The 17,751-nt window shown below is 41.2% G+C and overlaps 1 protein-coding gene across 1 annotated transcript in view; it reads right to left on the reverse strand.

Moving 5' to 3' along the window:
- The window catches only part of sema6a (sema domain, transmembrane domain (TM), and cytoplasmic domain, (semaphorin) 6A), a 107,742-nt gene that overhangs the window by 19,337 nt on the left and 70,654 nt on the right, over positions 1 to 17,751 (reverse strand). Inside the window, 9 exon segments of the mRNA XM_032515648.1 lie at positions 478 to 536; positions 4,842 to 4,919; positions 5,050 to 5,190; positions 6,927 to 7,100; positions 9,987 to 10,142; positions 12,466 to 12,481; positions 12,484 to 12,513; positions 12,516 to 12,587; positions 14,458 to 14,683. Of these exon segments, the coding sequence (XP_032371539.1) occupies positions 478 to 536; positions 4,842 to 4,919; positions 5,050 to 5,190; positions 6,927 to 7,100; positions 9,987 to 10,142; positions 12,466 to 12,481; positions 12,484 to 12,513; positions 12,516 to 12,587; positions 14,458 to 14,683 (952 nt within the window).

The following is a 17,751-nucleotide window of genomic DNA, read 5'->3' on the forward strand; positions in this document are numbered from 1 at the left end:
ATCAAGTATTATATTTGATGAATACAAAATTCAAATCCAGACATATAGGATAAAAGAGGCCTTTCAAGACCTTCTGGGCTGACTTGTTCTGTGTTTTGAGATGAGCCCTGTGACTGTTGAAGCCAAATCCCTTCCTTGTGTCCCTGAATGATTGTGTTGTGTTTTTGTTGCAATGGCAAGAAGGAACCCAGTCTTTGCCCAAGTGGACACAACACTTTATTGACCAGGGGACCAGAGAAACAGTGGGGGGAGGACAGAAGAGGATGAGAGTTGAAAGGGACAGATGGATGGAAGAGGCTGAAAGAGAGGATTGTGAGGGCAGAACAGACGGGGGAGAAAAAGGTGACAGCAGCGAAGAAGGAAACGAAGGGCTGAGAGAAGAGGGAGACTGAGTTAACAGAGAAGAGAGGAATGGTAGTGGGTGGAGGGGGGTATAGAATAGAGGAGGAAAGATAAGAGTGAAGAGGGCCTGCTTACTTTGGCAGTCTCCCAGGCCATCTGTGTTGCCATGCTCCACGTCCTGCTCAAAGGCTGATCTGTGGGGAACAGAGACATCATGGTCAGCGGTGGAAAGTGGGCCAGGCCATGCAGGCTCACCACACCTAACAAAGTAACAAAGCTATAGGAAAGCTTACTACAAAAACACCAAACACAGCGTGCCCTATGCTTGCACACAGTGTAGGCTGCAGAGAGCCCTATACTGGAACAAAATCAAAGAACACCTAGCAGGTGCCCTGAAGGCCTAAAATCAGTGGTTATGAGGAATGCTGGCAGGCTTGTAAATCCATAGCTGGCAGAAGATTCATTGCCAGAAGTGTTGATATAAATAGATTTATGTTGTATTTGACTGTAATACAAACTTCATCCTATGCTGTATAGCTTTAAAGAAATGGTTAGACATTTTTGAGAATATGCTCTGTTGCGTTCTTGCTGAGAGTTAGAAGTTACAGTTCTCATGTCAGTATGATAAATATGAAGCTACTGCCAGCAACCGGTTAGCATGTCTTAGCACCAAGACTGGAAACAGGGTGACCAAAAATCCACTTATCAGCACTTAAAGAGCACAAATGAACAAGGTATACAGTATTTTCTGTGTTTAACCTGTACCAAAATTAAAGTGTAAAAACAATTTATTGTTTTATGAGGGTCAAGTGCTGGACTTCTGAGCAGTTGCCAGAAAATTACAGAAAATTACTGGGCCTGGCCAAGAAATAGACAGGGCCCATAAGAAATAAACATATTAATTAGTGAGCTTTAGAGGTCCTGTTAGGCAGATGTTGTTACTGTTGGAAAGAGCCAGACTAGCTGTTTCCCCCTGTTTCCAGTATTTATGTTTAGCTGCTGGCTCCAGCTTCATGTACTGCATAGATAAGAAAGTGGTATGGAGCTTGACAAGAAAGCAAATAGGCAGATATCCCAAAAACGTGTGTACAAAAAAACTGAAATAGTTTTTTATGAGAACTTTAAGAAATATATAATAATATAATTATTTTCTCCTAAGTATCTGGCATTATCTAGGTCCCGTAGAGATATGAGGCTTTAGTCCCAATCACATGGGCGAAGACCAGGGCAGTGAGGGGTAACCATGCTCGAGGGCCATCATATGACACAGAGAGAGAGGGTGAGAAAGAGGAGGCTGAGAGAGTTTGAGATGTTATTTTCTGATGCAATCTGTACAGAGACCCGTTTTCTTTCTGAAAGACCACCAAGCAGGCAGTAAGGAGATCTGTGAAACAGAGCGGACCAACTGTCAACCAGGATCACAGTCACACATGATAGCTTTTCACAGTTCTCCTCAGCTCCCCACCTTGCTAGTCCTCCTCCTCCTGCCTGTCCGCCCGCCTCTCATCTTCCTCACCCTCCACTGGTCACAATTATAGCATGAAGAAGAATGATTTTTTCCAAAGCAACATTACCCACCCCTTATCCCCAGAATCAAAAGCATGAACCTGACAACAAGGCCAAGAGAATGGTAGGAGGAAAATACAACTGAATTTCTGCTGTTCCATTCTCAAATCAGAAGCAATGTCTAAAACACTCAGTCCATATTTATGTGTTTGAGATTATTGAAAAATGTAATGCATTCATTTACTATTCACCTTTTCCTCCGGTTTCACAGAACCTTAATTAGGACGGAGATGATTCATTTTGCCCTCTTGATAACTAACTTCCCTTCAAAAGCAACCACATTAACAGCCACACAAACAACAACAGTGGCATCCTCTTTTCATATCTGGGGGTACATTTAATCTGCTTATCTGATTTGCTTATCACACACAGTCATAATAACAAAGCAGACGCTGAGTTGCACAATTAAACCTGTCTGAGCGCAAAAGCCATCCAAGCAGTCCTGGTATCTGCCGGATTTTCCTCACAGACTTCACCGCCTCGTACCACCCCACCATGAAATGTTGTTTGGCCTCTTTGAGAAAACCAAAACACTGGCAACCTTGTGATCATGGTTTCCATGGTTGATAATAACATTACAGACTATGGTGAAATTGTGTTGAGATGAAGATTACAAGGTTTTAAATCCCATTCGTCTCGAGATGAATTAACAATGAATAGTCACACTACAGATGCAGTGTCTCGGCCGTACATGTACTTGGCAAACATAAAAGTGAATGGTACGGTATGAACCCTCAGTTATAGGGTTTAAGTCCCATAGGGCTGCATTATTATAGCAACATAAGTGCAATGTGTTCGAACGTGACACTACAGACGGTTCAGCTGAGGGTTAAGATCCAACTGCAACAGCTTGATGCATACTTAAATATGATTCAAACTGCACTGTACATAAATTGAAGCAGCCTATGGCCACATTTTATCTTATCTTGTATCAAATGTGATTATAATGTGAGATGTGTAGTTATACAGGGGACTTGGTTGCTGAAATGCAGGTCAGGTATAATAGCATTCATTATTCATATCAGAAGTGAATGGGTGACCAGAGATCTAATATACTGTGAGTACATAGAGTGTAAAGTACAGTAAGTGTGTATAATGCTTCCTCAAATTCACCTATTCATTTTAATTTACAAAGAAGAACTTACAGTAAACCCAGACTTTATTGATCAAGGTTTCAGTAACTATGTGTGAAAATTTAATCGGTGTAAGACCCCACCCCTGATCAAGACAAGAGTCAGGGCTGGTGGCTGCGGCAATGACTTAAATAATTCCCTAATGATTATTAATATGCAGATCTGTTGGCAGTGAAACACTCATGTACCTAGTTTACATAATGTCAACCATACAGAATCATTTGCAATAATGTGCATAAAGAGGGGCTCACTGGGGACCATATAGCAGGAGTCCAGAGCACAAGCTGCATATGGGCAGCAGGTATGAGAGGCATAACTCCACATGGGAATGCTGGCACTCTTGTGTTGAGGCCAGATGGAAGAAGAAAGGAGGGGAGGCGTTGAAGAGAGAAAGAATATATCAAAGGAAAGATAGAAAAAGCAAGATGGCTAAAAAGAGATACGTAGACAGTGATGTGCAAGTAAGAAGATAGATAGGTTGCTGGTTAGGTAGACAGATAGACAAACAGACAAGAAAAGATCTGCAGCAACCGGTTTTTTTTTAATCTTAATGAGGAAAAGAAAAAGTAGGAAAGGGACACTAAAAGAGAAGTCTTCCCTGCAGGGACCTGTTTGTATGAGCTAACATTGTTATTTAACACCAAAATGCCCCTAACTCTCCCCACCCTCGTTTCATCCCTCCTTCTGTCCAGCCTGGCAAATGCTTTGAATAGCTCACCACGGACCAACAGATCCTACCGGGCCTAATCCCCCCCACCCCCTCTCACTTAGAAATATTGTACAGTAAAGGAGGGAGGTCATCTGCCCTTTTAATGCCTCTGTGTCGGTTTCAGCTCCAAAGTGGAAACTCAATCAGAGTGGTCCACTGCCGCTTTACAGAATAATAATAGGATAGTTCTCTGTGTGTTTTTTCAAGGACAAGATTTGTGTGTACTTGTGGGTATGTGTGTCTTTGGTGTATTGGCGTGCCAGACCAATAATTTTGCAGCAAGGGGATCAAATTCATTCAATGTCAAATAGCCACCGGAGCACTGGTCCTTTTGTTATGACTTCATCTGTAAAATGTTTTTCCCACCACAAAACTCCATATGCTGTTTGTTCAGAAAGCATAATCTGGTTCTGTGTCATAACTACAGCCACAAATTATAGTTACTGCGACCATCGAGCTTTCCCCAGCCCTGCGTACCCAACCCCGAGCCTGAGGCAAACAACACTTTCCTTCCATTCATCCTTCCAATGGCCCTGTCAGCTGGAGGAAATTGCACTTACACACCATAAAATTAGAAAGATCACGGACACGACAAATCTTGAAAGGAATGCCACCAGGCATGACAGAGAAGGTGGGACAAGGTTTTTAAAAAGTTGCTAGAAAACACAAGTGTCTCAGGCTTTTTAAAATCACCAACATCATTAATTACTTCTACTTACGTCAGCTGTACATGTGCAAGTAACACAAAGTTTTACTGTACTGTAACTGTAAGATATTCCACCATTAATGCCGATTAAGGGATGAACATTGACTTTAGAAGCGACATAATGTAAACTTGACTTAATGGCATTGATTTTACTAAGGTATTATGTTGATGAAATCCTCAATGTCCTCAAATAGAATCACTGGAGGCTCCTGGATATTAAACATTAGTACAACTTAATTTTGCAGCCAACACTTACAGCAAAAAACGTGCTTAGAATATAGCCATCATTCTAATAAGCATGTGCTTTTTGTACTTTTCTGCTCAAAATGTCTCTCTCCATGAAAAACGCCTATTTAGTGATTGCGTCAACCAACATGTTACTTACTTGGTGTTGCCAACCACCTGTTTGCAGGCTCCTTCTGACACCCAACCACAGTATGGGTCTCTGGCGGCTATACAAGACCTGGATATGACACACACACACACACACACACACATCATCAGCCCCTCATCATATTGTAAACTGGCATAGTATTGTCAAAACAATTTGGAAGTTTGTGAATGTATGATGATTTTATCTGCATCAAACTTACTTCTTGCATCTTCCATGTCTTTCACAGCGAGACAGCGGCACTTTGACCACACAGGAGGAGAAAGCTACCCACAAAGCGTGACTTTTGCTGTCTATCTGCATGCCTATGATGCGCTTGTCGTCCACACCATCTATACTGCACCTAGAAAAGAGAGAAAAGAAGGATACAACCTGGATTATTCAGTTGTTCCTTCAATTGTCTGCCCATTAAGAGACAAAAATACGAACAAAAAAAAGGTTTGTGAGGTGAGATGTAAAATTCCATAAAATCAGATTAAACAGTTCAAGAAGAAAATGAGGAAGATTAAGATGTGGCGGAGAGACAAACTGCGAGGTCAGGGAGAACAGAGATAATGCTTGACTCGAGAACACGGGGTCAGGAACAGAGTGGGCGATAAAGACAGATAAAGAAAGGGATGATACAGATACAACAGATAAACAGCCAGATGGGCACTGTGAGCAGTCAGCAACAACACTGCACTTAACTGTAAAACCCACTAACACTAACATAACCCCTTCCTCCCACCCTACTCCACCAGTCTTCCATTCCTCCATCCCTGCTTGTTTTCTTTGTCCACTCGCCCCTAGGAGCACTCACTTTAATCCCTCTGGGCGTGTCCAGCTTTCTGTCCCTTCTCTCCATATATTCCCCTCTCCATCCTGCTATCCAGCTCTCTGGATTTAATCTCCTCTTTGCACTGCTCTGGTCCCGCATTAACGCTCTCAATTAGGGCTTAGAGTCCATCTACACTGGGTAATGCACAAAAATCGGGCCAGGCAGGCGGGCAGGCAGGGAAGCAGACGTGGGCAAAGTCACTTACTGTATGCGACTAAAGCCAGATGGCCAACAGCCGACGAATGCTCGGCTCCAGCCAAAGACACAGAGAAGAGAAACTACAGGGAGGAGGCAAGAAGAAGACACCGCAACGGGAGAAGAGAGCAGGCAGGGCCTGCCCTTTATAGCCTCCATATAGCTCGTCACATGGCCGAATCATGTTGGATAACAAACAGCGGTAACCTTGAAAGCCCTCCTGTCAAGTCCTAGCTCTCCTTCCCTTCTTCTTCTCAGCTGTCTAACACAATAACACACTTTCCGCTGTGCTTCTTCCATCTCTGCTCTTTGGGCCTCTCTCCTCTGCTCTTTCTCCCTCCTCTGTTTGTGCTGCCATTCGTTTCTCCTCATCTATTACCCCACAACTCAATGTTTGCTTTGGCAGGGTCATAACAAACGACAAATTTTTCCTTATTCACTTCTACTCCAAATACACAACAATGCTTAACTTGACTACCCCACCGTACCCAGCTCAAACCCGCTCATGAACACGCTCACATTCATACATGCACCAACAGCTGGGTAATGTATTAGCAAGAGATTCCAGGCTGGCTCTGAAGACAAACACAGACCTCTGTGAGTGTGTGAGTGTTTGTGTGTGTGTGTGTGTGTGTGTGTGTGTGTATGTGTGTGTTTCTTTGATCTACCAACGTTTTGGAGGAGCTGGGCTCCGCTGAGGTTGGGAACCACAGAGCTACATTATCCAGAGACGGAGGGTCAATATCTTTAATTTAGTAGCTGTGGTTGGGTAGAGTGTAACCTGATCAAACTCTTTCAAATGATAGAGTAGCCATCTGGCATGCTGGCTTCACTACATAGCTTGGGTTGGGGGAATTGATTGGTACTGATGGAGCTGGTGGGTTGGTGGGTTGACTGAGTCTGGAGATGGTTGGAAACAAAGTCTCACACGCATGCTTTCTCTATAACACACAAATATGCAATGACTGACTTTCCCTTGTTTGTAGCAACTGTATCCATGTGTTTCTCTATTTCTAGCCATCTGTCTCACACATACGTACACGTGTACTGTACATAGAGCTACATACTTGTCAGGGTTGTAGACGTTGAGCTCCTCCAGAAAAAGGCTATCATTGAGGAAGCCGCTGTTCATGTTGGCCAAGAACTTGACAATGATGCCTTTCTCAGATCCCAGGAAGACCACTGTATGGTTCTTATGGGGACCCGCCTCATTGTCCGCCACAATGTGCGTCAAACGATACCTGGAGGAAGGAACACCAAGTGAAATAAATCAACCAATCAATTAGTCAATTGTCAGTTTGCCTATCATAAGAGCATCAGATGGTGACGAAGGACACCTATGACCTCTATCCCAGTTCAGTGCTCTTTCAAATGAACCTCATTCAATAACGTGTGAGATAAAAATTGCATCCATAAAAAGATATGAGCAACTAGAAAAATAAAGAAATAAAAACAACATAAAATAGGCAAATATAGTTTCCGAAATAATAATTATATAATCAATCATTCAATCAATCACTTCCATCATTAACGTCAGATGTCTCAAAGAGAATAAGGAACAGCAGGAGTCCTAATAATCTCAATACTTAATTGTTATTTCATTAGAAACTCAATCAAATTGACATAGGGCACGTCAGGTCGTTCCAAAAAGAAAAACATAACAAATGCAACAAATACAACACAGTGGGGCGGCTGTGGCTCAGTGGTAGAGTGGTTGCCTGCCAATCGGAAAGTTGGTGGTTCGATCCCTGGCCCTGCAGTCATTGTCGAAGTGTCCTTGGGCAAGACACTGAACCCCGAGTTGCCCCCGGTGCTGCGCATCGGAGTGTAAATGTGTATGAATGTTTATCTGATGAGCAGGTGGCACCTTGTACGGCAGCCCCGGCCACAGTGTATGAATGGTGAATGTTTCCTGTAGATGTAAAAGCGCTTTGAGCAGTTGTTAAGACTGGAAAAGCGCTATATAAATACAGCACATTTACATTCACAAGATCTACTTTCTTTTCTAATTGACAGCTGCTGATCACACAGTTTGGCTCAGCAGCAGGTGGATGAAACTCAATTTCCATTTCCTTACTAACAATAATAAAATAAAAAAAAATAAAAAAACACACCAAGTTGATTCAAGTTAACAAATTAGACACCTGCCATCCAGTGTGTTTTAGATTGGTGCCTTATTGTGCTTGTGGGTGTTATTTGTGACCAGATAAGAACAGGTTTTAAGAAATACCTCTTGAGGCTATTTCCTTTTAGCATCTGATTTCATTGCATCACGTGATGGTATTTATCTCTCATTTACTTTGTAGATTCAGGGCCAAGGACTTCTTAATCTAGTTTAATCCAAAAGCTTGTTTTCATGATTTTGTAATTGAAGGTGATTGTATTTAAAGATTAAAAATGAGAGCTTATCAGGAAATATAGAAGGTCCACTTTTACTCTCATTGATGATTATTGACTGTTCTCTTGGGGAAAATGGGTGAAAAGGTCCCGAATTTATTTAGAATGTGATGAATGTCAATCTAAATACCATCAGCCCATTAAAAAAACATGGACAATCCTCTTATCCCATCTCACTTTCTGTTTTCTTTAAGTATCTCTTAAAATTCTCTGTGTCACTGGCTTTATCCAATCAAAAATAACAGCAAACTGAAGGTTCATTGTGGTTTAGACCTATTCAAGCATAACAGAAGCTCCCAAGACTGTGTCAATGGGATTTGATCTTAGCAAAATAATACAATCTCAACAACTAACATATTCACCTTCTTTCCTATTCAGGATAATACAAATCTCAAGAGGGGTTCTTCAGAGCCCCCCCCACCTTCATTAGATTCATTGTGTTTAGCCATCTGAGGTCTCTCCCACAGCACAGCATGTCTCGGGACTGAAAAGTCTTTTTGAATTTCCAGCTTTTGCTGGATATTGGGTAGTGCTCTCCAGGGTGTTACAAGAAATTAAACCCTATTACTGATTTTGTTTTCAGTTAACTTCAGCTCAAGAATAGTATTACAGCACATTGAGACTGTGACATGTACTGTAAAAGACCTCACTCCTCTTCCACCCTGTATGCCTTCATGATGCTTTTTGAGCTTACATAATGCTTTTAACTACTGCGTCTGACTTGAATGCAAGGCTCTGCTCACTGTGTGTCATTTCATATCAAATGAAATAGTCTGATTGCTGATTATGTAATGGAAAAAACAATGTGCTATTCACAATATGTTTGTATGATATAGTGCACTAATGGAAGTTGTAGGGGATAACCTTGATGAATGCTGTTCATATTCTGACTAAACCAGCGCAGTATGTAGGTCAGACCTCAGGAAAGTAACAGCATGAAGTGATACGATGCAAATCATTCGTAAAACCTATGAAGAATTCTTTATGTAGCTCATCTTTAAAGTGATGTTACTACCACTGAGGCCTGTCAACGGTCTGGCAAGCAGTCCCAACCTTAAATCTTGAGCAGCAGCAATTCAGAACCAGGTCCAAATTAAAAGCTAGATTTTTTACTTTTTACCAAATGCTCTGTCAGCTAGTTTTGCCTTGCAGTTAGAATGGCGGTGTTCTTTTGTATTCCCCGAGAGGCTGGCTGAAATGTCTCCCCGTAGTTTAGAAGCCAGACAGACCTTTATGATCATACAGCATCAGCCGCAGTGCACTGGCTTTAAGGAAATGGGCTCAACTCCAGAAACTCAGAAGAAAAGCCAACTCCAAGAAAATTTGTTTTTATTTATTCCAGTATCTTCTCTTTGAAATATCCCCAGAGAATTCAAACAGGCAATTTGTGCCAAAGACTGAACATAGCTGAGATCATTTTCTTAATAAGGGCTTATATGTGTATACATATGAAATTACCTACTACATAAAGAAAAACATCAATGAGAATTCCAATTGTTTACTCGGTCTTTATCGAATCCCTACGTGGTTACTCTGGGAGAGAAATAGTAAAGTGTAGATCAGTGTATCCTCTACAGCAAAAATAGGTCAGTGGCTGGTTTGTGGTGGAGTACCACTATGTTTTAATGAGCCTGACTCTCAGAGCAGCACTCCATGTAATTATTGTCCTGGGCTAAAGAGGCTCAAGACCTCTGAAGATGACGACCGTCTTTGGAGTGTGTAATACTTACCGGACCATGGTCTTGAGAAACCAGGGCCTGTTGGCAATGGAGGGCACAGCCTCGTCCATAAGAGGATGCATCTTGATGAAGTTGAGTATGTCGTCGGGGAACTCATTGGATACCTTGTACTTCTCCATGGATGGAGTGCCGGCACATGTGCCAGGCCTGCAAATGGATAGGAGGAAGAAGAAGGCGATGAGGAGGAGGGATGAGGGAGAAGAAGGAGGAAATAGAACTCTGCATTGACTCTAAGGGAATGAGCATTTTTGTACAGCCAGAACTCCAATAGAAGACAGAAAGTTCTACTTCCCTAAAATCAATGCGAGAGCAGCCTAAATTAATTAACTCTCATGTCCAAAGGCTTTGGTCAGAGCAGAGGACAGAACATGTCTTTTTTCTCTGGACTTGGGGTAAAGCACTCAGACATTCTATCTTTCTGATCCTTTTACAGGGAATTGATGAGCTTCTTGTAAAAGAGAAGCTGCTTTTGATAGCATATCCCCTTTGCAGGCATCTCACCTCTGAGTGCTTGTAAACCCCCTTTACTGCATGGTCTTTGATACCCTGCCACACCACATAATCCATACCCGGTCTTGGAAATATTAGCCAGCTGGCCACTGAATGTCTGACACTTTCAAATATATATGTGTGCACTCAGGAGAAATGTATATTTGTGATGCTTCAAGAAAAAGTTTGGTGTGTTAACTATTCAAGGTGTGCTCCCCCTCCAAACAAAGTATATATATATATAATATACAAATTCCCCTATACAGATGAGTTCAAGTCAGCTGCTGCTAATGTTAAATTAACCTCCAAATTGATATTGTTAAATTAAGGGACAACATTGGCAAAACCATTTGTCACTGCAACATAACACATTTGTAAACAGCCAGTGCTATAACATTTTCTTTGCTGTAGCTACATTTATGTCAGCGGACATATGGAGAACAGAACGGAAACAGACATGTCTTAAATACAAAAATCTGTAAATGATTCAGTATGAGAGTCTAACACATGGAAGAACAGTCTGTTGCGGGGCCAGACCTAGGTAGCATTGTTACAACTCTCCGTCTGTTTGCCTGCAGATAAAAGGTCTGAATGCACCAACGGATGAGAAATTAAGTCAATCACATAAATCACTGCAGAAAAAAAGCAGGTATATCTCATCTTTGCAACGTCTGACCTTGTTGAACATAGACAGGCAATTAAATGCTAACTGAGGCAATTCACACATATACACAGATGAATGCACAGAGTACAGTACAGGCTCTCTTTTGGTGATGAACCGCCTTCTCAGCCATATGGGAACACGAACACACACACACACACACACACACACACACACACACACACACACACACACACACACACACACACACACACACACACAGGGTACCAACAATTATCGAGGCCCAGATCTTTGTAGTAAATCAGTTTTTTTCTTTCTGGAGGATAGAAGAGCAGCTCTTAGCGTGCTAATTAGCAAGAAAAAGATGGGAGATTGATCAGGCTGGTGCATTTGTGGAATTAGCCAGCCATCTGTAAAATGATCTCATGCTTCATTTGCGGATACTAAGCCCTTCTTTGATGCAGCTGCATGTGGGGGAGAGGTGAGGTAATGGGTAGGGGGTGCAACTGTGAAAAGAGGTGGTATAAGTGCATATGGTATGTGGCTGTGACGCAATGTGACATTTAGGATGTGTAATCCCTTAGTGAAAAAAGTAGGGAATTGTACCTGAAATGGGCCAGTACTCACCATTACTGAGTACCTGCACTTCTGATTCATGTCCGCAGTAACCTTACTTCTAATTGTTATTGTAACAGTATTATTAATAGGCTGATATCATACACTTTATATACAGTCTATAACTGATATTTATACCAAACCATATTTTATGGGAAAAATGCTATGTAAATTCAGACATTTAGCACCCTTATATAGCCTGAATGGAATGATCATATGTTTCATAACCACATTTTCAGACACTGCGACGATTCAACTGTAGCAGTCATCAAGCTCTTTAGATCGAATTGTCACAAAGTCAACTATTTTGGGTCACCCCTACAAGATATACATATGAATATAAATAAATCCAAGACACATGCAATGATCATGTCATGCAATAGCTGAATCAGGTTACTGGCACATTGTTGTGGTCCAATTCAGGCACTGGTAGGGATGTATTGAAAAATGACGCAAAGTGAGTTAAAATCGTGTGACATTAACAATTCATAATGTGTGTGTGTGTGTGTGTGTGTGTGTGTATGTGTGTGTGTGTGTGTGTTTGTGTGTGTGTGTGTGTGTGTGTGTGTTTGGGAGAGAGAGAGCCAGGAGTGAGATAAAAGGGTGAAAGAGAGAGAGGTGTGACTGACTATAATGTATGTTCGTACATTTTGTCATCCCGTGTGTGAGTGTGTGTTAAGTGATGTGTGTGTTTGTGTGTGTGTGTGTGTGTGTGTGTGCTGTGGTTATTAACTGCTGTTGTACCTTGGTTTTGGAACCTGTCTTCAGGAAAAGGCGTCCAGGTGGAGTCGGGGATTTCTGCTCTTTGAAACGCCCTGTGAATGTGTTGGACCACCCTCGCCTGTCATAGGCACACACCGCTGAGCTGGAATACTGCACAACACACAACACACAACACACACACACAAACACACACAACCCCACACACACACACACACACACACACATACACACACACACACACACAACACACACACACACACACACACACACATCACACAAAGAATAAACAATCTACTCAACTGAACATATCAAAGAAACACCTTGCCAAGTTTGGACTATAACCAAGAGACAGAAACATGGATTTCCAATCCCCTTTCAGAAGAGGTTAAATCCCTCAAGGATGGCTCATTTTAACTGTTGCCTGTTTACATTGGGTGATACAGTCAAGTTTGCCATGTTGTCCAGGATTTGCCATATAAGAAAAATAAGAGGTGAAATATTTATCCTCACTTCTCCTACGTATTCAAACATGCATTGCTATTTCCTCCATTTATTTTGTAGCATTGGTTAATTGTACTATTTCTAGTAGCAATCATTCTTATTTCTGTATTGATTAGTGTGGATGCTATATATCAGTATAAATACTGCAGTGTTATTCATTTTAATAGTCTATGAGCTAGTGTCGGCACCTGCCAAGCCTCATGAGGACACACATTCCCAACACCTCCCTCCAAGACTGGGTTTCCCCAAAAGCCTTGAGGCATCAAAGTTCATCACAAGTCGAGCAAGAATTAGAGACAACTGATTATCTTATTACTGCCTTTTATTTAAGGGGGAAAACACAGTTCTTGTGATAGCAGCAGACTCACTGGCTTCTTTCCGTTTGTGTGGAATCAATTCATAACAGATTGCTGTGTCACTTTTCTATTTTTCATGCAGCTGCTCCTATAAATTGACTAACTGTAACTAGGAAGTCTTTATTCTTTTAGAATAGAAATCTCTCTCAGCTGGCTGGATTTTCTAGCTGTTGCATCATGGGTTAAACGCATTTAGACATCGGGGAGACAGAACACACAAGGGCGGTATTATAGAGAGCAAAGTCAGAGAGTTGTTAATTTTTGGCTTAGCTACCACATTACAATAATTACCCACTGCATTGGATATGTTCAGAAAGTTAAACAGTCATACGTCTGTTTATATCGGGCTGCTTAAAAGACAGATAGAGGGTGAGCCAGCCAGCCAGTTAGCAAGTGACTGGGCCAGGCAGCATCACAGCCAGACAGACAATTAAATGACACAAACCCTGAGTGTCGCCTTCAGTCTGAATGTTCTCCCTCTTATTTCACCCTGTGCCTATGAAATGGAAAATTAAAGCCAGGATCAAAACCGGCGCTTATAGAATTTTTCAGAGGCACTGCTCCATTGGGTTTTAATGTCCATTAACCATGCTCAGTTGCATTGTCACAAGCAATTGTCTTATCTGCTAAAAAGCAGCCATAAAATGGAAAATTACAATATGTGCCAGCTATCAGCCAAGCTCTATGGCTTTGTGGTAATTTTCAATTTAGATAACAACTCATCCTGCCCATGAATATGAAAGCAGTTTTGAGTATGTATTGTTAAAGGGGAAAAGAAGATTAAACACCTGCATGTCAAAAGGGCACAAACTGTTTTGACAGAAGATGTAAATGTTGACCCAGTAGTTTCATTACATGTTGCCAAGAGGTAGAGCAGGGACACACGCTACTAACATTAACAAAGGTCAGACTTTCATAATGTTGATGAATTGAGGACATTTTAAAAAGCATTTTAAAGCAAGAAATATGATTGAGTTAATAAATGGAAAGTGCAAAACAGTTGGTGACACACATGAACTCGATTGAGAAAAGTAAAAAGAATGTAGCTAAATCAAATAAGCTCAATAAATCACTTCCATCCGTTGCTATCTTCAAACCTCTTAAGGTGCGATACATGCTGTTGATTTCCTAATGCCTTATTTTGTTTCCTGTTCCTCAGGGTACCTGTTGTAAGGAGTGGAGAAGGTTGCCATCACTACGTCCCTCCCGTTGATGTGGATGACATCTGTCACAGCTTGCAAGATGTTGAAGTAGAAGTGTGAGTCACCGGGAATGGAGCAGTTCAGGCGAGACTTGAGAAATGAGGTCCACTGCTTCTCCAGGACCCGGGGCGAGCCGCCTTGGTCGATCTTACAAACCCTGGCCACCCGAGGAAACACCACCTGACGGACACACACAGTTGAAAAGTTACATTTGAATTGCTCGGGATTTTACATCAACAGTCCCTATATCACTTTTGCAGTCTCAGTCTAACTGTTTAACCCATCAAAAGCGTATTCCACTGATTAGGTATTGCACTCCTATCCCATTTTGGACTCATGATGGACAGTTAAAAAACAGATCAAAATTGTTGCAGCAGAACCAAAGATATCTTCTTTTCATTCCATGCATTTCTCGTCCTTGTCAAACCCGGCACCTATATCACCCACAATGGAACTCAACAGCAGTTCAGTTGGAGATTCGAGTGTGTTGTGTTAGTAGCAGCTGCAAGCCTCAAGCAAACTTGTATCGTAGTCTTTAACCCCAACCGATGGTGCCTCAAGCAACAGTACTTGAGGTAATTTGTTATATTTTGTGTAGCTCCCTCTGGAGCAGATACTAAAGTTACTCCCCAAGACCTGTAAACAGACTTTGATACGTACAATTGGAGTTCCCCTTTTTAAGCCAGAGATTGGTTTAACAAAACTGTGACCAGTGCATTCACTTTTTTGACACTGTCATTTTTAGGATGTGACATAATTTCTTGCATCTGAAGATCCTCTTCTAGTTTTATGTTGTAAGCATAATAGCACCATTATTTCCTATACAGATAGCCTTTATATTAGACCCGTGGTCCATAAAACAAAAACAAGAAAAGATACAGATACACAAGACAGACATCAATTATATAAGACAGCTATGCCAGTAATCCCATAAGGGTGACTGGTATCGCAAAGCACTGAACCTCGGTTACAAGAAGAATTCAGGCGACCAATGCATTTATACATCAGATTCCTCAGTAAAGCAGAGAATGTAATAACTCCTGCTTGACAAAACAATTCACTCGCACTACACCACCTTGGTTTTCTGAGTAGAATACACAAGCAATCATTATAAGCAACCCGCAGCTTATTGAAGCTTGCATTTTGGAACTTGACCCACAAAGGGGCAGTGTAAAAAGTAGAACAATATGCTTTAAAGAGGTTTATCTTGACAGTATCAGAACACCAAGAGAACTTCCTGACGAGCATGTTAGCTTGTATATATAACATGCAACGCTGCCTATACATGTCCTTATCATCTGACACTCAATCTGTTACATGTGACCCAAATATTTAATTTTACAACAAGCAGTTAGCACTTCCCCTGCCAGATGGAAAGATGGAAAAAATAAGGTCCTCATCCTCTTTCATCTACAGATCATAACAAAACTCTTTTTGGCATTATATTTCACATCAAATTTAACACCATAATCGGAACATATATTCAACAACTCCTGAAACCCTGCACTGCTAGGAGAGTCAAGCCAAGTCATTATTATATATGAGATGGTTCACTAGCATGTTACCAATAATACATCCTGTTTTACACTGTCTTAGCTGGTCAGACAGGTCATCCATGTAAATATTAAAGAGGGCCGGTGATAGTATCCCCCCCTGAAGGACGTCATTACCAACACCAAACGGAGTATTACATCCCCCTATTTGATCTGTATGCTCTGATTGGAATACCAAAAGGCCGAGATTCTAATTCTACTATTTCGGTACTCCTCTTCAGCTCAATTTAAAAAATACTAATACACTAATGCACTAGCTAAAGCAATAGGTCTGTAATTATCCACACTCCCCACCTTTCCTGCTTTGTCCTTAATGACAGGCACCAAAGTTATGGAAAACAGAGATTCTGGCAACACCCCATGAGACATAAAGCCAGTAAGACAAATGGCTCATTTCAGTTGCTCTACAATAATTTGAGCTGAACCGCTAGCTTTATTATCAGCTGGCTGTGTGAAAACTTGATAGATCTCATTGGCTGTGATTCCTACTCTTTCAGTATTGACGACATGCCCAACTTCGTACGGTTCACTTTTAACACAATTAAATAGGTCAGAATAATGTTTCTCCACAACTCAGCTATGTTACCAGCCCCAGAGACTCCCTCTACGTTGCATGGTAATGATGCTGTCCCTGTTCAGAGCTTTCACCTCCTTCCAGAAGCCAGTAACATCATTACCTTTTCAGTCATAGAGTCCGCTCTTATTTCTTGCTCATGTTTGTTGACATATCAAGGTGCATATTTATAACTTAACATTAGTACGCTTTTTATATAAAACTGTTCAACACACGCTTAACTCTAAATTTTTTATTTTCAACAATATTTCCATGACAACTGGGCAAACTCATACTTATAATGCAGATCATTTGATGTAATCAAAAGCTACATAACAGCTACTAAATTTACCTGGAGGTGAGATTGTTTCCTCAACTGCTATTTCCAAAGTCAAGTATGAACTATGAACGTCAAAGGATAAAAAAATGTTTTAATTTGATTCCCAGCTGAACACACCATAGGCCCTCTTTGGTCGCTTGAATGAAAAAAATCCTTGGGAGACACCACAGTGTCTTAATCCAACAGTTCATCACTTCATAGCAAATTAAAGACACAGAAAAGTTAATTGGTGTGTTAGATATGCTGTTAAAGTCAGCACCTGGCAACAGAAAATTTAAAGTATACATCTTCAAATAAGAGACAACATTGTAATTACATCTCTGCCGTAAGATCACACAGTCAGTATTGTAATTAGTTGTTGTCACACTATACTTAACAGCAATAAATCTATTGCTAACCTGAAATTGTGCACAAGAGTAAACAGAGGGAATGGGAGTGAACATGCATTTAAACCAGATATCTACACACATACGACTGCAGACAACCACACAAAAACACACCCTTACCCATGCGTACATTATGACCAATGCAAAATGCAGAAAAGCACAGAAAACTGACATATGCATTCACTTACACTTGTGCAAACACACACACCTACATTGGCCTGTTAACTGTGAGATTATATTGAGTATTGAGATGACAGATAATGTATTACACAGAACACGTAAGAATGTGGTATTTCCTTCGCTTTACATACTAGTTTCTCACATTTCTACTTGATAGCCAGACACTGGCTTATCTGTGTGTTACTTGCACACACACACACACACACACACACACACACACACACACACACACACAC

This window comes from Etheostoma spectabile, chromosome 5 (genome assembly GCF_008692095.1).
Source record: "Etheostoma spectabile isolate EspeVRDwgs_2016 chromosome 5, UIUC_Espe_1.0, whole genome shotgun sequence".
Classification (NCBI taxonomy): domain Eukaryota; kingdom Metazoa; phylum Chordata; class Actinopteri; order Perciformes; family Percidae; genus Etheostoma; species Etheostoma spectabile.